Source organism: Manacus candei, unplaced genomic scaffold (assembly GCF_025592945.1).
Source record: "Manacus candei isolate 608988 ecotype Guabito, Panama unplaced genomic scaffold, ASM2559294v1 h1tg000050l, whole genome shotgun sequence".
NCBI classification, from domain to species: domain Eukaryota; kingdom Metazoa; phylum Chordata; class Aves; order Passeriformes; family Pipridae; genus Manacus; species Manacus candei.
In genome coordinates, this window is record NW_026138098.1 from 16,545,228 (window position 1) to 16,569,054 (window position 23,827).

Sequence of the window (23,827 nt, forward strand, 5' to 3'; positions counted from 1 at the left end):
TGCCAAGCAGCGCCCCAGCACAGCCTTCCCCGGGGCTGGGCGGGAAGCGGGCGAGTTTAGATCGTCGCCTTCCCGATGCCCATCGGGACACGGATCATTTCCCCCTCAGGCAGGGAACGGCGCGTTCCCCCGGCCCCGCGTCCAGCGCGGGCACCGCCGCGGCTCCGCTGCTGCCGCTCGGGAACCCTGCCCGTTCCCAGGAACCCCCTGCATTCCCAGGAACCCGTCCATTCCCAGGAATCCCGTCCATCCCCTGAGGAGCTGCGGCCCCGCAGCGCCCCGAGCCGGCCCGGCCGCGCTCCCGCCCGGAGGGACCCGCGTCCGGGGAAGGAAAAGCGCTGGAGAGAAGCGAGCCTGGAAATAAACCCCTTGGAAAGCACTGGGGTGTAGGGCACCGGCAGCGAACGAGATGCCGCACTGGTGAAGATAAGGACGGCACGCAGTCTTGCTCCTCATAAAATACACATCTGGACTAGTTCTGCCATTTGAAAGTGATTTATTTCCTCTGATTAAGCATTTAAAGTTCTGTTTATATTTTTGCCTGTAGAATCGTACAAACACGATTTTCCTCAGCGGAAATACTTTTCATGCATAAAGGTGAGATGCACAACTCTTCACATTGTTACAGGGAAGAACAGCAAACCTTGCATCATATAGCACCAAGAAGAATTTTAATTACAGTGTGAAGGAAAGATACCATGAAAGCTTCTTGTTTCATGGTGAATCGTTTAAGCTGATGTTTTTACTCTGAAGTATATGCTGTTTTCCAAGAAATGAAAATTAAACTTTGCATTAAAAAAAAATATACCTGTTAAAAAAGTTAACAGTTTCCAAAAATTAAGATATTAAATGTTACTTATTTTCTTGCATAGCAAATTTTCTTTAAACTTTGAAACAGATAAGAAAACCTAACAAAAAACCCCAACAACCTCCCCCCCCCAAACCACAAAACAAAAATCCCAAACAAATGAACAAAAAAACCCCACACCAAAAATTAACTCTTCCTTTCCTGATCTTCCTTTATTCTAATCTGGTCAAATAGCAGGAAGTAATTATTGAATATGCATGACTACATCATGAAGTTGACCATTCCTCTGAAAATTAAGCATGCAATCCTGCTCTTTATCACTGTAAGAATGGCACTAGAGAGTTCAAAATTTATTGTCAAATAAGCCACTTCTATGTGACTTTCAAAAAGTTTTTGGTAAGTGCCAGCTCTAAAGACTCAACAAGTGACCCAAAAATTCATACTTCAAGTCTTTCATTCTCTTGCATCGCCATAAATAAAACACCCAGTCCTGTTGTTCATTTCAAAGATGAAGAACTAGATGTGACAGGCAATTTCAAACACTTATGCACAGCTGTTACCTGGAGACACAGGTTGGAAATAGCACTAATTAGTGCACTATAAATACTGCAAAAGAGGAGATATAATTAAACTTCCTTTTTGACAAGGAAAAGGTAGTAACATTTAATATGAAATCAAACCAAAGGAAAGACCTGTTGAGTAAGAAGATTTGATATGGTTGCTGTTCAAGAACAGAACTTTACGGTTTGCCCAAGGCATCCAAGAGTGCAAGGGATCAATAAAGACAGGATTGCTCTTCTCTCCCAACACCTTTAGCCACTCATACTTCCAGGACCAGGAAGGAACATTACAAATATAAACAAACTGCTGTCAGTCTGTGGATACTGCAGTGCTGTCCATTCTCATTACATCTCTCCACCTTGTGCACTCTCTGTCCTGCAACAGCAGTCCACCAGTACATTTCTGATGCTACTTATGAGGGCACTTCAGCATGTTCAGTGAAATTACCACCAGTATAAGTAAAATAGTTTAGGCTTAATGACTGTCAGTCTTACTTATCCTACACATAAATCTACATTCAGTTTTGATTTTGAGTTGCAGTCCATTTTCTGAACAATTACTTCTTTTAAGCTGCTCACAATCCTTCCATAATTTTGAGAAAGTGTATTATTTACTTCAGCTTAAGAAAAAGTGACATATTAATTACACTGCAAATGCATACTTCACAAACATAGACATACATTATCTTTTTTCTTGCACGATGTATGGTGGCTCCTGGGGATTAGCAAGGCAGCTCCTGTGGCATCTTTGTGACCAATCTCAGTCACAGAAGGTGTCACAGATGGAGTCACAGTCTCTGTGACACCATCACCAAATTAAAGCTCAATCCAACAAACTATGAAACTATGGGACTCTGGTTATTTCTATCCAAGATTGAGACCCTGTCTGTGGATCTCAAATAAGCAAAAACATGGATGTTACAAGACTTCCAGGACTTATAGCTATTCCAACAATATTTATTTTAAATGACTAGCCAGAGTTAATGCCAAAACCATTGTTAAGACACATGTATTTAATAATCTAGGGCTATCAATATACTACTAGGCAACACATTTACTCCAGCTGTCGGGCCAACTTAAGTATTTAGTTATCAATTATCTCAACTGCCTTTATTTTTTTGGTATCTGTTTGGTAGAGAATGTAGATCTAATAAAGTCAACAAGAAATTCTGTTAATTTAATTCTGTTGCTTTCAAAGCTCAAAGAAACTTAGACTGTTCAGACACTACAAGCTACCCTGGAATGAAGGTCTTGTCTTCACTCTAAATTACTCAATTTAACATCTGAAAAACCCTAACACATATTATTAGCTATACAGTGAGTTGGGCATTGGTAGTTCACACACATAACACAACCCCTTTTCACAGGAATTTATAATTTATACACAATGACGCGACAGACAGACATGATTATCAGACAAGAAGTGCAAAATGGCATGCAACTGGTTGCTTTCAACTTATATGCATTATCTTTCATTTCAACACTATTTTTATGAGGTGGCTCACAGTGTGGGCCAGCACCCCAGCTCACACTTACACTTTGTATACATTGAGCTTAATACAATCTTTTGCATTTTCACATTCATAACATCTTTAACGATTACTGACACTTAAATTCAAGTGGACAATCCAAACTACAAGCATTCTTTATATATGCATTCTTCAAGTTACACAGAGCTTACGAGCTATTCCACTCAAGTATTCCACTCTTCCTGCTTCCAGGAAAAGGCTGCATAAGGTACATTTTTATTAGATTATTCACAGCAATAGAATCATGTTGTGCATACATCAGCAGATCAGTGTCCTGCTGCAGTTGAGTAGCACCTGTTTTCAAATTATTTCTGCAATAGTTTTACTTGCTTAAATCTCCCATTTTGCTGAACTCCAGTAGCAGCCCAGTGTGGGTCTCCAGGCTTGGACGTACTGCAGGTGCCATCTTTTATAATTTTATGGATTTACAATTAGAAGATAAGCTCTAAACATAGAGAAAAATATCCTAGAGCACACACATGCAGCCCACACACGGTGTGTGGCAGTGCTAAAGGGACACCAATGACACTTTTGGCTGGTGTGGCAATGGGAGTATCTAGTCACTTCACCTTGGTCAGAGAGACACGACACAATGTGAGGTGAACAGTGGCATCTCTGAGGATGACACAAAAGAGTATCAGAACTAAACAATCAGCTTGTGGAGATGACAGATCCAGTTATACATACAGATTCCTGTGTTACTAAAAGACATTCAATGCTGCAGAATTGTCACAATTCTCTTCCTATGATTTTATCTGGAAATCAGTATTAATCAAATCTGTGAACTGAATTATTTGCATAGATTTTTTTTTCAGACTCCTGAAGCTTCACACATAACAGGTATGTGCCAGTGAATGATACTGATATCTCATAGTCAAAACAAGTCACTTCACTTGCAATAAGTGGTTATAAGAAACTGGTCATAAGAAACACATTTTCCCCTGGCGCTGCAGAAGGCTTGGAATACACAAGTATCAGTAGGCTCAAAGTTACTGTAATGACAGCAGGATAAAGTGAGATGTTGAACTGTTTTGACAGCTGATGGGCACTAATCTTGTGAACTTCCCTGGCTTTAACACACATGCAGAAATAATCATTCGGGTAGAAACCTGTCCTGCTAAACTTACTTCATGCCAAAGCCAGTCGGAAAGTTTCAGAAAGACCATGTAAACCATTTTTTGAGCACTATGACTGAAATGTTCCCATATTTCGGGTGTTTTAAACTAGTTCCAACACTGCCTTATCAGGTGCATCACTTTAATGCTATTCAGGAAATTTTTAAGACTTCTGTCCACTAAAAGGCATCACATCCAAAATTTGCATCTTCCAAGTCCAGGCTCAGTTTTCACTGACATTTGTACACACCCACACTTCCTATGTCCAATATCACAGAACACAATTTTTGCACATGCTCTGAAATTACTCAGCCTTAACAATATAAAAAGCATTAGTTATTGGTCTCCTACATCTCCCTGGAATTCACACACAGCTCTTCTTCTATCCCTCCCATCACAGGATTCCATCCTTTACAGCAGACTTCATATAAAAACATGCTCTTCTAAGCCACAACACAGTGCTTAGTCAAGTTACCAGAACATCAACCTCATTTCCATCTTCTGTTAGAATTTTCCCTAGCCTACTTTTCCTGCTTCCCAGAAGGTTACTAACGTAGGCTGAGGACCTTCTCGTTCCCTTCTGTGGAATGTGTTCTAATTTTGTAAGCATTCACCACCAGGGTATATGTGTGTCTGAGCCCACACCTACCACGGGACACTCAGTTCTGTGTATGGGTGGAGGGAAGGGGGGGAAGGGGCTCCTGAGTTCCAGCTGCTGCTCCAGTAAAATTTTACATGTCTTTGGCAGTCACTAGGTAAGTACCACAATTCCTTGCTCCCCTTCTTGAAAGGGAAGTTGAGCAGACAGTGAAAATCTGTAACAGAAATCTGAAGCAGAAGGAAGCACATCTAACACACAGTAAAGTGGTGGCAAAACCTCAGGAAGATGTAGGATTTAAACTTGGATGCCTCTCACTGGAGTTTCCCACTGGCTATGCCTAGTCACTTCCTTGCACTCAGAGCTGTGTTATCTTCCCTCATCCAATGCACAGTCAAGGAATTTAATTCAGGATTTTGCACTGTACCACTAAAGAGAGAGTCTTAGCAGTGGCAAATGCTCAGCACTGTTGTGCCTACATCCTTTAATGCTGTGCTTTCAGTTAACAGCCTTGGGGGGGCTTAGAAATATTAATTTAAGAAGCCATAAATATTTTCAGTCTTAAATTCTGTTTAGATGCTCAGGTTCAAAGAAGTTGATTCAATTGTGACATTCTGCTGTGCCTTTGGCCTTACACACTTTGTTCCTTTGAACTGCAATTCAGATTTCAACCCACAGCACATACTGTAACTTTATGAGCATATTCTTTGAACAGTAAATAGAAATGTTTGAAATAAAAGCCTTTCATCAGAATCTACATAGGCCAGGCTTCCTCTGAAATTTCAAGAAAGGTATCAAAGGTGCCTCACTTTCCGATCTCTACTTTAAAATAGCCCAGAGGTGCCTTGCATTAGCAACAATATAAAAAAACAACTTGAAAACAAAGTATTTCAGAGCTAGATTTGAATATCACATTAGGTATCAGCTCAAGCAAACGCCCCAGGAGTCACTGTGGATGACCATATCAGTTCAGTGGTCACATACTAAAAAAATAGGGAAAAACCATATGAAGGTGTGGAAAATAACGATTTTTCACTTTACAGCAGACCTATAGCAAAAGCATACTAACCAGTTAAGTGGGAGAGAAAAGGTAAAATTCTGCTGATCTTATTTTAAAACAAGAGCTAGATAATAATAAATGAAGTTTAAGAGGTGTGTAATGCTTTCTCCAGCTGTTATGATGACACTGTGGAACACGTTATCAATAAGGGCTGCTCACATCCAAGGCTTAAATAATCTGAAAAAGCTCAAGCATTTTTTATGGCCAACAATAATAGTTAACATAGACTTGGAGAGTATGATTTTTTGTAAAAAACAGTAAAGTCAACGAGTCAAGATTTACACCAACCCCTAATGACTAGGAGCAGAGAGAGCCCTGATGTTGGGGACAAATAATTTTCCAGGTGGGCTGCTGGCATTTTATTTCTCCACTGAGAGTGACAACCACTCTTCCCAATGCCAAGGACAAAACCTGTCTCTTTTAATGTTGCTACCTGTCATATATTATTTCAAGGAGCCCCCTCAGAACACCAGAAGGGCCTGCTGACTTGTATCTTTGTGCTGTCAGAACTGACACTATTTACTACTCTAACAATCACACACTCCTAACCTTTTGAAACATAATCTTTTGGTGTGCATAGAACAAAGAAAATGACCAGGGAAAGCAGTTCCTCAAAAGCAACACTGTAAAGCTGCACTAGGCACGATTCAGTCTGGCTGCAGTAATTCCCTATATTTACAACTTCAGGTTTGATAATTAAAATTCTGTCTTGTGCAAATATTTCTACCTTTATATTATTAAGTTTTCATACACTCAGAGAGCAACAGAGGTGGATCTACCTAAAAGGTGTGTGATGTCACATGGGGAAGTCCTCTGAAACTTCCCTAGAAGTGCCTGGAAGCACTTCTGCAGCAATGCTACTCAGCCTAACTAGTCCAACTGGATAGCGGAAAATCACAATTAACGTGTAATAGAAAACATGCACAGACTGACAGATGTAACATTACCAGTATGCAAAAAATTAAAATAAAACAAATTAAGAACTCCAAACATTAAATTCAGATTGTTTATTGTAAACAGAATAACTCTAGCACTCTGTCATACTGGCTGTGTCACATGCACCCAATTCCACATCAACTGCTTAAAATAGCACTTGCAAAAATTACAGTTATGTAATAATAATTTATGGTTTCTTACATAAACTAATTAACAAGCACTAAAATTGAATTACAGTGTATTCTAGGTAGTTCTTTATTGCTTGTAGACACTGCAGCTCTGGATCCATTAAAATGAACCCATTAGTATGCCTGAGTTTATCAAAATTTACTGCTATATCAAACTCAGAAACTGTAAAATGCTGGAGAACACTTAAAAGCAATTAAGAGTTGTTGGAAAATTACATGGGTTTCCACATCCAGTCACAGAACTTTGAAGTTCTAAATTTTTTCTGCTGGAAAACATGATTTGTGTTAAATACACTGCTATTCCAATTTATTTATATAATTTGTTAAAATTAAGAGTTGATAGTACTTCCATGAATATATATATCTATTTATTTTTACACACAATAGAAGCCATTTCATTTTATTCACTGTACGAGTGGTATGTTTAAATACTAAATCCCAAAATATATATTTTTATAATATGTTGTCAAAACTTTTAATATATATAATACAAATACTTTTACTAAAGGAAAACTATAAACAAAAGTGAAATGCAAGAAGGTAAAAAGCCCATTCTATGTGAAAGATCCATGAAAAATGGGGTGAACAGAGACATCTTCACTGGTTTTGCTTGGATTACGTTTAACTTTTTTTCTTCTCAGGCTAAAAAAATACTAGTGCTTTTCCTTGGCAACAGGTTACATCACAAATTACCATCAAATTTATTAAAAAGATGTTGAAACATGTGCTGTTAACCTTTAAAACAAATTTTAAGAGCACCATATTTGTTCAGCTAGAAGAGACTCTCAGATAAATGCAACTTAAGGCCCCTACCCTGTCATTTAATTTGGCTTCAGAGCCAGTGTAAGAATGAACATTGACTCAATTACAGGAACAGCCCTGTTGACTATACCAGGATTCTGATGTGTCACAGACATGTGTGTCACATCAGGGCTTTAATTTCAGGTTCTTTTAATAAGAAGCAAACTCTCACTAAACCTCCTGCTGAGCAGATCTTATATCTTCAGTGCTTTGCATACTCTCTCTGTCTCAATAATTACCATCTATTTTATGTATTACAGAGATAGAAGAACTTTATGTTCCTTATATTTTTCTATCTGGGGGCTGTCCCAAGCACAAGACCACTATGCAGAAGTCAGAAGTCAGTAAAGATGGTGAAGACTAGACACCATATATTGTTTTACCATTTTACTAAATTATGTAATATATATATATACACACACACACAAACAGTGTTTCAGCATAATTCTTGATCCTTCTGAGTTTTGTGCAGCCTTCTTACAAGAAGTAGGAACAAGTCTCTTGTGATGTAACCTGGAGCACATGCAGTACTGCTAACCCAGCACTGCACTGTCCCAAGTGCTTTCCTGAAGGACAGGAAGGACCCACACATGTATCAGGATAATGATGTATCTGATTCATTACAGGGCCCGTATTTGACATTCACCTGTTCTTGAAAGAAGAACCAGTGTGTGTTTGAACTTATTTGCACTAGTGAGTGCTTTGCTGGGCTGAGACCTAACATAACAAATGAGGAAAACCAGACTGAGTTCTCCATCAGTACATGTGCAACTGAAAACAAAAAATGACAGCAAATAAAGGATTTGATATAGTAAATGGAAAAAATCCACAGTAACACTGAAAAACTGAACAAGATGTTGATAGTATGAAGAGACTGGGACAACATTTCTGATAACAAAAATAAGACGCACTATTAAAAGTGTTTCCAGCATTTTACTAGTTTTAATATAAAATCTCCCCAAATTTGTATAGAAAGATTAAAATCATGCCCTTATCTTCAGTTATTCTCATTAAGACAATTCTCTCACTTACTACTGTGTTGTCAAATTTCCTTTTTTCCCCCCCCCACTGGTCTTCATAAAACTTAAAATAGAAAATATGTTGGTTGCATTAAGGATCAATTAAAAAAGTATCATTCAACACGTCACTTAAAAAAAATGTGGAAGTCTCTATTTTTAAGAAAAATTGTTGACTCCATCCCAAAAAGGACTTACTTTTCTCACCCCCTCCAGCCCCCAATAAGATAATTATTGGGATACTAAACAGTATTCTTCAGAAGTAACAAGCACATTTCAAGCAATTTAGTTTGCTCTGGAGGGTTATTTCATCAAAATGAAAATTTGAAGGGATATGCTATTTTAAAAAATATACTGCATCTACAAGTTCTTTATTATTATTGTTTCAGTTGATTTTGTTTTTCAACAGGTTGTCTGTAATATAAATGACACATGACCACAACTGATTTTTATATACTCTCTATCCCTAACACACAGCTAATGTCAAACGAACCAAGAAGGAATTCGGGACTTTCATAATGAACAGAACCATTTATCCTAATGATCTTTAATAATTTTGTTCATCACGAAGTCCCCTGAAACCATGGCAGTACTGATCAGCGGCATTTCTTCATCCAGTGGGGCTCTTCACAGTTTTGCAGCCATGAAATTGATATGTGGTTTCACCAGTGGAAAGAGCGGCAGACTGCGCTTGAATTCTGTCATGTTTTCAATCACACTTGGCTGCAAAAAAGCGTATGGGAGAAAAAGGCTGCTCAATATCTTCAGTCAGACAACTGAGCAATTCCTTGCTTTTCATTTTCACTGTTGCTAAAACACCTCTCTTGCTCTTTTCTGTAGTATTAGTGATTCATACTTTGTTATTACAGGATCGCCCCCAAATATAGTGTTATTTCTTATGAAATGAATGGTTTCATATTTACATAATTTAAAACAATAGCTATGATGCAGTAACTGCATTACTAATAATGGCAGGATCTCCAATACATGCAGAGCTTGTCTTTTCATTTACAAGTTCTATTTCAGAACACCCCACTTGTCCCTTCAGTATCAGAGGTAAGATCACACCCACAAATAGCTACTCAATGCATTATTATTTTTCAGATGCAGTAACAAAATAACTTTTAAATATTTCAGTCATAATGGCTAATATATCCACATACAAATCATACAGAAACTTCCACTCATGGTAATTATTTCACCTGAAAAGTCTGATGAAAAACACAGATGTACCGCACTGCAAAAAGTTAATCATCTACTGGGACAAACACTGCCATCCTTCAGGAAAATGTACTGAAGGTCTGGGAAGGGTCTAGTCCTGTCATATCTAACCACAAAATGAAATCTGTAATACTTGTCTGAATACAATTTATCAAACTGTTTCCTCCACAGGTTATATGTTGACAAAAATGTGCATTAATATTTTAGGCTTTAAGAAAATTACCAAATAGTTGGTTTTGTTGTTGCTTTGGGGTTGGGGGTTGTTTGTTTGGGTTTTTTAAACAAAGATGATAAAAATTTTTGATGCATATGCATCTTTCTCTTGACACTTGATATACCTGATCATATACAATCAGTATTTTCAGACAATAATCACCTGTATTTACTCCACTGTGCAGACACTCAGTAGAGTTTACTACTGCTATTAGCTTTCACTTCAGTTGACTAAAAGGTAACTGGAGAGATTGCTAAAAAGAAAAATCAGGAAAAATTCCTGTTGATAGTGAGGATGAAACAGTCCCATGACAGCATGAATTTCAAGAAGTTTGTTTCTCCCTACAGACTTGTATTTAATGATACTAAACCTCTAGATTAGGAATGCAGCCTGGGATTGTATTGTGTGTTGTTTCTTTTTACCTGTGGTAGAGGTGGTGCTGGTGCCAGGTTCACATCATTTTGGCATGGAAATTCTCCAACAACAGGGCCTATTTAACATCATCAAAATTAATTCAAGACCATAATGTAATCAGTATCTTTTACATCAGTTTTCTCTTAAAAGACAGGTATCTATATAAAGCACAGGGGTTTAATTTTTAAGTATTGCTAAATAAAATTTTCTAAACATTTTGCTTTTGTACTCCATGGCTGCCTTTAGAAATACAGAAATTAATCCATGATTTGACTTGAGAACATGAGTTTTTATTCATTTTACTTACACATAAAAAGAATGTAGAAATAAAAATTGCTAATCTACTGATCAACAAATACTTAAAACTATTTCTCAGTACAAATTATGAGAAAAGTAGCAAATGTCAGTGGTACATACAAGGGCAATCCAACAACAGCACATCTTTTTGATAAGGACATGGCTATGGAGGCACAGAGGTTACTCCAGGCACCGAAATTCTGGATAGCAACCAAAATCTTCCCTGCCTGTCTCCTTGCATGCACTACTCCAATTCCCCCCCAAATTACTTCTTGCATTTCAATCTCAATTTCTTTCATGGTAGAAGAGAGGCCAAATGCCAGACTAAATGGGGAGTATGTAGAGAGAATAACTTACTATAATCCCTGTAAAAGTAACCACCACCAGTCCAAGAAAATAATAAACCATTCTGGCAATACAGTTACCACATTCTGAAAAGTTTTCTCTAGACAGGAAAAGCTCTAGACTGTTTCTATTAAGCAACTACAAGTCATGAAAACTGGAAAGACGCTTTGAAGCAAGTCTTCCTCACTCTGCTGCAGAGTTACAATTTCTACAGTACCATAAAAGTCAATCCTTCTGAGGCTGAAAGGAGTTTCATGACATGCACACAGCTATCTGCTTCTCCAGGTACTACAGACAAGCTTTAATATCCTTGATTTTGCAACCAGATGCATGTTGGAATTTAAGTCCAGTATAAACTGGTGAAAAATCTGCACAAAACAACTCAGAAGTTTTTCCTCTCAGTTTATTCATATCAAACAGAAACACTTCAACCTTTTCCTTCCTGAATTCTAAAATGGGACGATACAGTTTACAATGCACAGTTAATCTATATTATTTCAAAATAAAACCTAAATAAATATTGACCTTCTAAAGTTTAAATAAAATGTTTGATACTCCCAGAGGTTTTGGTTTTTGTTTGTTTCAGGGTTTACTTTCCCCTTTGAGGGTGTTAGGATAACATTGTGGACATTCACTGCTTGTCAGAAAAAAAACCCCCACACTGGACTGATACTGCAAATTCTAATTTTGGGCTGGTTTTTTTGCCCCGTAGGAGTAGTACAGAATTTTATGTCTGTTTTAAAATATCCTGTTGAAAACAGAAGCGCTATTTTAGGATATATTGTTTTAATATCAATATACTTTAGAATGGCTGAAGAACTTGGTCACAAACATTAACCAGAAAATTTGAAGCACCCACATGAAGGAAACGTGTAAAAAGAAATACTTTTGCCTCTGAAAGGTATATAATCTCTAAAGCTGAGTGCATTTGTATCACAGAACGTGGCTATGTCTAACCATGACTTGCTGGATATTCAGCACAATACTTACAGGAATCCATTTCCCTTGCAAGGACGTGCACTGATACCTTGTGTCTTCTGGGAGCATCTATTGCCAACAGCACCTGCAGTAAAAAACATCAAGTTCTTCAGGTGTGGGAAGTATCCCTTAGACATTATAAAACAGTAAAAAGAATGAGAGTGTTTAAATTTTAATTCTAAGCTTTAAAATGAGGGATGAATTTTGGGATGTCCCTTCAAATATGAATAAAAGTCATCCACACAGTATACGCCGAATCATTTACAATCAGGGTAATAAATTCATGTATCCTTTGGAACTCAGAACAACTGTAAGTAATAGAAATTCACCCATTAACTATCATAGTATCAGGAATGCAACCTAAAATCTCTGCAGAATTTTCAATCCCTAGCAGTCTTCTGGAAGCACATCACCCTGAACACAATTATTAAACTCAGCTGGACTAGCTGAGTTTATTATTTATTAAACAACAGGTTTATTTATTAAACAACAGGTGCTGAAATTCCATTTACTAAGTTTGTATTTGCTGCATATCTTCACCTATGGTATCATTCTATTAAAAAAAATAAAAACCAACAACCCACCCAAAGATGTCAGTGTTCACTGTGCCATGTAAGTAATAACCAGTTTCAAGCATGAAGGACTAACTCTTATAAAAACAGACAGCAATGTAAAAATACCTTGGACAGTGAAAAGGATAATGCAGAGTACAAAAGACAAACCACTTTGAAAGACATTACCCCCCCTCTGCCCAAGAGAGGAAAAAAAGAATGCAGACACAGACATATCCATGCTTCTTCAGGGGCAGAAATTTTTCCACCCAATAATAAATCCTGAAGACATTAAGTTGAACTTATCTTCAGTAGTACTCCCTGAGCTCCATAAGTAATAAAACACTATGAACACTTTGCAATATAGTGAAATATCACTGACTATGACATATTACAGAACGGGAAGAATAATGCCCAATTTGTTTATATTTGGGGGGTGAATGACACGGACACGACAGGGACAGATGCCCTCCTAGTATTTCAAGTGCCTGTACTAAGTACCTCTCTAGCAAGTCCATGCTGAGTTGCAATGCACAAATACTGCAACATTATGCTGTTCCTTCACGCTGCCCAACTATTAGAGGAAGAAAAACCCCACCCTGAACAAAGCTTTCATTTACACTGAACAAAGCTTTCAAAATATCTGTTTCATTCACAATTCATGCCACAAAACAGGTTGAATCATTTATCGGTTGAAGAAAAAAATAGAAGAACAAATGTGCAATTTTGGCCAGGCTTGGCCATAGAGCAGCACATTTTATATCCGTGAAGGAAGGATAAATGAAACAAGAGAAAAAAGGAGTGGCAAGAAAAAAATAAAAACTGCACCAAACCTCAGTCCTTCTCCACAATTTTTACCATTGCCATTAAACTAAGTAATATTCAGGAAATAAAATTATTATTATGGAATCTGCATCAATTATATCATCTACCTAAAACAGGTGTCAGTATATCCTTTTGTAGCTTGCACAAATAAGATTCAGCTGTACCTACATCTCTTTCCAAGTAACATTTTAACTACATGACTAGCTTACCTTGTAGAACTGTATAATATCATCCTTGGTCAGGGTCTTTAGATAAGCCACTTCAATGTTATCTGCACAACAACAGTAAAAATTAGAGTAAGTCTGCAGATCACAGCTGGTTATTAGCAAACTACTTATTCAAAGTGTATTTCTTTCAAATTCAGATGCTGTAATTGACTGTAAATAATATGCTTTTCATTGTTATCTTTCAAGGTAATACTTGCTTCACTAAAAGTGTCATTGGAACCTTGGTAGAAAGTTATACTTCAGTAAATCTGATTGGACTTATTAAAAAATGCATGTTTAAAGAATACTGATTGCACTGTAGGATATTCAGTAGCTAAAAGAGATATGCTTACTTTTGTATATTGTCTTCAAATCAATGCTACACATTTCTAATGCAGATGGTTTTCATTCAAGGTTAGGAAACAGGATGGTAGGACGTATTTTGGAAGGATGTACTTTTTAAAGGAATATAAGGAATGGTGCCTACAACATACCTGTTAAGGAGTAATCACCTTTAAGAGATCTGGGGACAATGTGTGTCAGTTGCTACATTACTACATATAAATTAAATTATCATGAACTAATCATCTAATATCACTGCTGCATAAGCAGAAATGTTTTCTGTTGTAGGCATGCTTGCTTTTCTTAGGGTGAGCAGGAAGATCAAGGAATAAATGTGTGCAAGAGAACAAACAGGCAGCTAACAAGTCTGTAAGGCAGGCTGTAATTAATATGAAGTTCTATATACAGGAAATAAAAAACCCCAACAACACAGTTCAGAAAATTAGATAACATTTGGGTAACAACATTAAAAGTAGTAATAACTGTAAAAGTATGAAGAAAAAAATCCACTTCTTAAGGCTGGAATATGAATTTCTGATTTTGACAACTCTAGTCATATTATAATCATTAATGATATAAAATTACTAGTGGGTAGAGGAGAATTAAAGATATAAAAGTCAAGGGAAAGAGTGAGGTTGGTGGGATTTAGATATGAAATATATGGCTACAGTTAGAGGTAAGAATTCCAGAGAGATAAAATTGATCCAAAACCAGAAACACTTAAGGCTGAGGAAAATCAAACCATTTCATCATACACAAAAAAAAGTACTTGAGGGGATAAGTTTCCACACCACTCCTTATGCTCAGGCATGAAACCGTGTCAGTAGCTCTCATTTTCTCTAGACAAGCCAGATGACAAGTCAAAAACTCATCATTATTATAACAGTTTAGTGAGTCATTATCAAGCAAAAAGACTTGTGGAAAGCCCATACAGTGCATGTAAAGCAGAAGAGAAGTCACAGAATACAGAGTGAGTTTTATGGAGGAAGTATATTATGCATGAAGACAGAAAATTACAGTTGTGAATAAGAGACGAGACACAAAAATGTGAGGAAAAGCTGACTGTACCTAAACTGATTTTTTCTTTAATGTTAGAAACTGTATTACTAATGTATATCAGTATTTTGGATTAAAATCTTCAAACAATGATGAAAAAGGAAAAACACAAATATTATGTAGGATCACATTGTAAATAACTGCCAGTCCATTTTCAATAATAACACTACAAGTTGCATCTCATTTGGTCTTCTACAAGCTTATAATCTTCAAAGTATCATGGATTAAAAAAAAACAAATTAAAAAAATCAATGTTTTTTCAAATCTACACCAAGATGAGAGAGGTTGCATGTTAGTTAAAATACCTGCTGTTGCCCCTGCCATCACTCCCTCAAAAGAACTGCACAGTGGGAAGAGGAACAGGGTTCATATGTACTATCAGGAATGTCAGAGTGTATGTGAATGCATCTGTCAAGTATATATTAAATTATGTATAAGCTATACAAAAGTTTAAGTTGTTCCCAAGTGAATATGACACTAAATAGTCACAATAGTGGTCAAAATAAAGCATTCAGTTTCAAAGGAATTATCATTTTTCTTACCTCTGTCAAAGTTATACTGCTGGGAAATGATTTCTCCCCAGTATTTAGCACATTCTGCAGACAGTTTCTTTGGTTTGTCTAGACGACGAATTGCTAAAGCTTGGATATGTTTTTGGAAGGCCTCTTCTGTCATATCTTCTATGCATTTCTCCATAGTCTTTAAGAACGCTTCAACTCTGCTTTCTAAATAGTGGGGGGGCTTTTCAGATTGGATAATAAATCGCAGTCCTTGTATGCCATTTGCCCGACGTGGACCACTAAACACAATGTAACCTTGGCAAAACAAGAACAGCCAGTTATCAAAAGAAATCCCTTCTTGCAGCATTAAGTTTGCCAAACATGGCACATTTGACAGGAATGTAATGTTATGTTAACTTAATTCTGTATTATAAATGATGCAGGTTTTTTTCAAAATATGCCACTGTTTGTTTTTTTTTAAAACATCTTTATTTCACTGATGTAAATATCAGTTCAGGGGAGGGGCAAGGAGGAGATGAGGCAGATGAAGACAAAACAAAACCAAAATCCTGTCATCAGGATTAGGTTTCTAAAACTAAGTTGTACTCTAGGCTTCATTAGACTCAACATTAGAAACTTACTGTTTTTTCATAACATCTAATCTGAATTCTCTTTGCTATAATGTAAGACCGCTACTTCCCATCTTATCAGCTAGAGAAAAAGAAAGTATTATTCCCTTTCTTACTGTTGCAGCATTTGCTAATCTGAACAACTAATCCTTTCTTCAGTCTTCTTCCCCTCTTTTAATAATAAATCTGTCACGTTTCCTTTAAATGTTGTTTTATAGCTTTCTCATAGTTCCCTGATGCTCAGGTCAAAACTGGATACAGTATTTCAAAGTTCCTACCTGAACAATTTAGGACTATTATTGTGAGTGCATCTTGAAAGCTTCCATTTATATATCCCAGCATTTTACACAGCAGGACAACACTGCTGATTTATGTCCTACCTCTGACCCACTGTACCCTGTAGAGTTTGCTACAGAACTGCTACCTAGCCAGTTGCTTCCCAGCTTGTATCTGGAACAACAGTTTGGTTGTTCCTGCCAAACTGTTCCTAACAAACTGCATCTTATCTTCATTGAAGTCATGTTTCCAAAATGTCAAACTAATTTTAAATTCTAATTCTATCTTCCCACACACTTGCAGCCTCTCCCAACTTAGTATTATCTGAAGATTTACTAAGTATACTCACTCTTCTATCATCTAGTTTGGATGAAAATACCAAATAACATTGGCTCACAGTTGTAGAACAACTGTTTTTCAAATCAACTTCTCTATCCTCCAGTCATGACTTTCTGAAGTCCTGCATCCAAATGTGTAGCACTTCCACCTAGGCACTCCAGTAACAGCCTCTCAGTTACCTTCTATGAATTCAGAACTAGTTTGGTAACTTATTCTGTATTTTCCAGGAATTAGGATTAAACTGACTAATCTATATATATATTCCCTGCTTTTCTCTTTCCTTTTATTAAGGCAACATGTAGCATTTACCCATGTTTATTTTTTCCAATACTCCATCTATCATCATTATAAGACCTCTAATTCCAGGATTTCGTAATTTTGTTCCTTATAATAGAATGTATAGTTCATCACACCTGAACTCTTTAAAATTTAATCTACCCAATTAATCTGTTATTTTCCTGTTCAGTGGTAAGCCTTGGACTTGGATCACCAAGTCCATCAGAAATCATCTGATCACAGTTGACATTTTAAGTGAAAATTAACAAAGCCATCATAAAACATTTTGATTTTTCCACCACTGCCAACTTTTCTCTTTCACTTTCTCATACTGCTAAAGCATTTACTGAAATAATTCTTGTTATTGCTTCTACTGTTTAGCAAACTGCTAACTCCTTTTCCCCTAAGCTTTCTCAGAGATCTTACTAACAACTCCATGAAGTTTATTGAATTTTGCTGGTATTTCTACTGTCTTTCCTCTGCAGTTATGTAATGCTGAACACAACACAGTTTTTGCTCACTGTTTCCCCCCCACTCTTTACCTGCTACTTCCAACTTTGATACAAAACCTGCTACCAGCACATTTCAAAAATCTGTTAAATAACCTGGATTCTATCCTATTTTCAGCAGACATATAGATTGTTAAAATTCCTATGATGAATATTTTATAGCTGATTCTGCCAGTTGTTCACAAGAAGTCTAATCTTGCCTGACATCCCTGGTAGTTCACAGTCATCACACTGAGACATTTGCCTGCTTCTCACCTTTGGAAAACCTGTACTCCTACTCTCCAGTATTTCAATCATGTGAACCATCATGCAAAGTCTCTCTCTTTCCTTGTTACTCTGGAATAATCTTACCAGTTCTGTCTTACTGGTTCAGGTAACAATTACCTTTACTTACCGATGAACATCTCTATTCTTAAAAAGCCAAAAATGTATTTATGTCTTCAACATAGTAGCTCCCCATTACCCATTCAGCAGTATCCCTAAAATAGGGCTTAGAGTTTAACAGCTGGACTTGATGATCTTAGAAGTCTTAAAAGCCTTTTCCAACCTAAATGATTGTGTGATTCTATGAATCATCAAGTGCAATTGGAAGTAGGATCACAAGCAAAAAAGATCAAACTAATACTGATTCTTTATGATGATTTAGAAATTTAGGAAACTGATCCATCTCCTTTTGGTAAAAGTTCTGATAGGAAGTTTTCTGCACAGTCATTAAACTTTTAGTCAGAGTTGGTTTCAGATATTTCAGGCTTATCTGAAATATGATGCGTGTTTGTTCTCATTGTAGAGACTGTGTACAGTAACATTTCTTTGAGTCATCAGCAGTTAAGATATTTAAATTTATCAAGTGCCCTTTAAATGGCATTCACCCAGCAGGGAAAGAACACCTTACCACAATCTCATGTGAGTGTGTGAGTGTGCATCCATGTGTATAAACACACACCCCATCACCACAGGAGAACTCACCTAATTGTTCCTTGGTGCGCAGGGTGTTGAAGCATGGTTCTGAGATAATTTGACAAAAGAGTTCCAAAAACATATTCTCAGACGTGCTCTGCATGTCTGTCTGGTAATAGATCTCAATGCCACAATTGTTATGAACTTCATTTCTCTGTTGATATACAAACCAACCTCCTAAAAGACAAAGTTAAAACATATAAGTTCATAAAAACATATGTTCTTATTTTTGACAATTAAAATGAGAATGGTTTGTGGAATGGAATTATAATAAATGGTTTAGAACTATTAAAGCAGAATTTCCACTAACAGCATACTTTTCATGAAACTAGAAAAGAATATATTATTTTAACACATTAAAATGTCACAGCTTGAGCATATCAGCAACTAACTTGAAACTGGCTGCTTCTCCTCAAGCAAATATTTTTGGAGCTGGGGTGAAATTCTGTATTGCCTCTACAATGTAAACAGTTTCTAAAGACAATCTGTCAGAAACTATTATAACATTAAAAATAATTCCACATTTAATACCAATAACTTCTTGGAAAGAATGTTATGATAGTTTCCACAGACAGATGACCAGCTATGGGTAATGTGCTTTGGCTGTATAGCTAGATATATTATCACTCTCTGCAATACCTAGAACCTCCTTTCTTATATATATATATATATATATATATATATGAGATTTTTTTTTACCATAGAAGTAAAATCATACAAAAAGTACAGGATCAAAAGAATTTATATTTGTAGAAAAAAAAAGTTGTGTAAGAGCTTTTAGTTTTCTCAAAATAGCAAGAGTCGTTTAGAACAGTCCTTCACTAAATGGTCAATTAATACTCAAAAATGCTCAAAGAATGGTGTTTATTCAAATGTGTATACTATGTACTGCAGAGAATGGGACAGGGCTCTTATTTCCATAAATTTTAAGGAGAGAATCAGGACTGAATTACAGAAGGCTTTGGATTGGAAGGGATCTTAAAGATGGTCTAGTTCCAACTCCCAAGAACTCCAATTTACATACAAAAATTAAAAATGAAATCAAACTAATTTTCAAGTATTACAGGAAGATCATGTAATAGGTATGTAATTTTATTAACAAAACCACACCCTAATTATATTTTTGAATTTTAAGTCTAAAATAATTGGAAGTAAGTCTGATTTCAAAACACACTCTTAGCAACAGAGTAATATGCATTAACAAGGAGAATCTCAATTTAATGTATATTAAAAAATCATAAATAAATCATTTCACTTACTGTCAGGAAGTTGAACTTCTCTGTATCTCACTAGCTGACTGGGAAGGAGTGGTTTTGTATGAGCATGCTCAATAAGTGTGTCCTCAACCATCTGCATAATTCCTAATGCAGCCTGGAAAAGAAAACATAAGAGGCATTTCAGTGATCATTAGTTATTCTGTACCTAGCAGCAGGGTTACACTTTCCTTGTCTGACTTTTACTCCCCAAAATAAGAGCTGACACTTGGGTTTTTTTATGGTGCACTATTCCTGTTTAGCTATGTGTGAAGTACTTGGAGGGATACTGGATTGTTGAATCTTTGCTAGTTAGTCTGAAAGTTTTAAATGGAAAAAAGCAGGATCTGCAGCACATAGTTCCTTTTGCAGCTTGATCACAGTAATGACAAGCAATATAGAATTTCAAATACTTAGATCTTAAGTTGTTTTTTATTCAGTTTCCAAGAGCACTATAAGGGCAGCACTTAGCCTAATAAATCTAAAGGGGAAAAAAACGACACTTATATTTCCATAAAGATGAAAAAAGTACGAAGTTAAATTATGAAATCACATTTGGCAAAACTTCTTTTAAGATCTGAGAAGATTAAACTAGTCTTCCATTTTTTATGCTGCTTTTAAATAAAGACTGTTTCATTAAAGAAAGTATCACACCAACCTGTTTTGTTATATTGCCATGGAGAAGAGCTTCAATGTGTAACCGTGACAACAGTTGTGCTATAAAGGCCTTGAGACGGGGAAGGGTGACATCTAGAATAGATATTTAGACAGTTAAATCATTCACATGTATTTTAAATTAACAAGGACCTAAGTCATCATTAGATACAGTGCATTTCTTAAAGGAGGAGAAACTCATTATCATGAAAAAGTGAATCTCTCCTTAAAAATGCAACATTGGAATGCTTCCAGGTCCAAATAGCAGCACTCATCATATAGTTTATTTCGTTTAGAATTCACATGCTGTCTGACCCAGATTCCAAAAGAAAGAAAAACAAAAACCTCCTTCCCAGTCATGCTGAACAAACATTCATTCTCCAGAGACAACTGTTGCAATCATTCGGGTAGTGTTCCAAGGAAAAGCCTTAGTTATTAGTTATTAACAAGCAGCAGGTAGTTTACAACACTCAAGCAATACACTGTGCATTTACCATATAGACTAAAAAAAGATCATCAACTTAAATACAGTGTTCCGACAGTATCTTTGCAACAAACAACACACCAGAAAAATATTTTTGCAATATAACCCAGTGCACATATAGGGCACAATATACACTCTCCTTGCAAAGCAGTTTTCATATATAACACAAAATATAATTTAACATATAAAATCAATGCAATAAAAGAGAAAGGATGGTTGAATGGATGGAGTGTACATGGATATGTATTCTGAATCCATATCCTCAAACAAATACAAAAGCCAGATACTCTTCTTGAAAAGAACGTCTCTATGTATTCCAAGAAGTTATTATAAGATATTTTTGCAAACTATTCCAGTGACCACCTTTCCTTACAACACAGCAAAATACAGGCAGGAGAAAAATCTTCAGCTATTACTACAATCATAGGAAGCTTAAAGATCATTTAGTTCCAAGCTCTCTGCTGTGGGCAGGCACATCTTCCCCTAGACCTAGTTGCTCAGAGCCCCACTCCATCTGGCCTTTAAAATCAATTAAATCTCTTAATCTGAAATTCCTTCTTCATTCAAATATATTGGGGTGCCTGCTTTTTGTTAAGATCCATAATTCTCTTTATTATTGTTGTTATTATCTACAGAAATTACATCTTTTTATTTTATTAGCTACAGTTCTTTATTATCTACAGAAATATGAGTTAGGTTTCCCTGATAACGGAAAGAACGAACTAGTTTGTGCACTGCACAATGCAGATACACTCCAATGCATCTGCAAGATGTCAACTACAGCCAAATGATTTCATCAGTGTTGATTAAGCACTGGATTCAATGGCCCAGGCTCATATCCCCAAAGCTGTTCAAATTTTGCCTGAACTTTTACCAGCAAGTTTTGCCATTTGAGGCCTTTTGGCCTGAACTACTCTACTTTCTTGAAACTGGAGGACAAGTACAGCAAGACCAGCATCAGCTCAGGTCTGGTACTGCAGGGGTTTCACTTGAATAGCGAGCAGAGCTCAAAATAGGTACCCTCATTAGTTTAGTAACAAGACATTTTCCACAAGAATAAAAATAATAAAGTTTAAAAGTAGCAGAACATTACCATCTAGAGCTTCTTTTAATTCATCTTTGGTCCAAGCAACTTCTGTCATCAGGAGTCGGAGATAATACATTGCATGTTGGTGAGGCTGTTCAGCCCTGAAGTTGTTAAGTGATCTCATGTACTAAAAGAAAATCATTAAGCTCAAATTAGAAATTTAGAAATAGAGGTCTGAACAAAAAATATTAACATTGCAGTCTCAACTTCATGTAGCATCAGAAAGACACATTTCAGATATCAGGAACATTACCCTGCTTGTTAAACGTGCTAAAAATTGTGTTAAGTGACCTTGGTAATAATATGGGCTTCTGAACCTTCGGATTAAGCAGCAATTAGAATAGTTGAAATGAGCATGAAATCAAACTTTTCCATAAAATTAATGACTGAAAATTAAATTACTGCAGTTAGACCTAAATAAGTACTTAAATCAAGTTGCTCTACCTACGAAATACACATTCTATGATGACAGACCAGGGTGGAGGAATAAAGTTATTAGAAAATGTATTTTTCATCACCTCCTTTCTCCCTTCATCCATTTCCCCCTTCTTTCATGCCTAGGTCCCACTGAAAACATTCCAATTTGTAAAACAGGGTATAGAAGTTAAGATTTGTGTGCCCCCCCCTTAGATTTCTACTCCTATCAAAGCAAGCTGCAATCCCTCCATACATCATAAGAAAAACTGACTAAAAGAAGATTACAGGGCTGGTTATTTTCAAACAAAGAATGTAATATAAACACTCTGAGTAACTCATAACCACAAAAAAGACAAGAGAAAAAAAACTTCTGGAGTCCCACTAAGGCAGAATGTCACTCTTTATTTCCATGGATAGCCAGCCCTCAGATTTCATATCAAGTCAATGCACTCGATTTTAAATGACTCCAAAGTGTAAATTTCTCCTGCAGCTTACCGCTTCCTTGATGATTTCAAATCGTTTTTCATCAATCTCAAAGGTAGCCATTTTCTCGATGATCTTCTTGAGCAAGATATGTTGCTTGTCATTATAACCTTTTACAGAGAGCTATGGAAAAAGTGCATAATTTGCTTTAAATGTGGAAGATAAAAGAATAAAACAATTACCAAGTCTTGTATAATTCAATGAGCAATATACTTTTCAATACTTACTCTAAATTCACCATTTATTGAACATTAACTCATTCTAAAATTAAACCCCTTTACTCATCACAAGAGAACTTATGAATATAATATTGCACATTTGCTCAGGAGTTATAAATGAATTAACGTAATTTCATGTTGATTTAAGCAAACTGTACTCAGAATACAGATTTTTAATGATTACAATATTGAATCTAGTCAGTAAACTGTACCTTTGGAGCACTGAAATGGTTTTACTCTGGGTTTCTCACTTTAGTAATGAAGTCTAGATTCACAACCTTCTAAAATATTCTCTCCAATTTACTCTTAATCTTCTTTCATGTTTATGTTGTTGATCAAAAATATATTTTATGTAAGCTGAAGTAAGCAGTACTACAAGAAAAGGGGTGCTATCAACAGCAGCACAATTTATAACCAGGACGGTGCTGGACTGAAACACTAAGGTAGCTAGTCTGAAATTGTAATGAGATATTGATCTGATCATACTTTTTTTTAAAAGTATACATGAAATAAACTAGGTTATTAAAAAAATAACATTAAAATTATTATATTATTCCATCAAGCTACAGAAAATTCCTCTTGCAAAAAAAAAAAAGACACTAAAAGGCCTTTTTTTTGTGGGAAAAACTTCAAAATCTGATATGTCAAAGTAGGAATTTGACTGGATTTGTGCAGTGTAATTTTT

At 36.2% G+C, this 23,827-nt stretch overlaps 1 protein-coding gene across 7 annotated transcripts in view; it reads right to left on the bottom strand.

The window, feature by feature from the left end:
• Window positions 1-6,662: 6,662 nt before the first annotated feature.
• Window positions 6,663-23,827, bottom strand: part of IDE (insulin degrading enzyme) — a 58,782-nt gene continuing 41,617 nt past the window's right edge. For all 7 annotated transcript variants that reach the window (XM_051800546.1, XM_051800544.1, XM_051800545.1 and 4 more), the window contains 10 exons: window positions 22,937-23,047; window positions 22,031-22,151; window positions 20,458-20,549; window positions 19,806-19,917; window positions 18,556-18,723; window positions 15,603-15,875; window positions 13,666-13,727; window positions 12,093-12,165; window positions 10,469-10,536; window positions 6,663-9,334 (listed from right to left, as the gene is read on the bottom strand). In XM_051800546.1, the coding sequence (XP_051656506.1) occupies window positions 9,239-9,334; window positions 10,469-10,536; window positions 12,093-12,165; window positions 13,666-13,727; window positions 15,603-15,875; window positions 18,556-18,723; window positions 19,806-19,917; window positions 20,458-20,549; window positions 22,031-22,151; window positions 22,937-23,047 (1,176 nt within the window). In that variant the 3' untranslated portion in view covers window positions 6,663-9,238. The remainder of the gene's footprint in view (window positions 9,335-10,468; window positions 10,537-12,092; window positions 12,166-13,665; window positions 13,728-15,602; window positions 15,876-18,555; window positions 18,724-19,805; window positions 19,918-20,457; window positions 20,550-22,030; window positions 22,152-22,936; window positions 23,048-23,827) is intronic.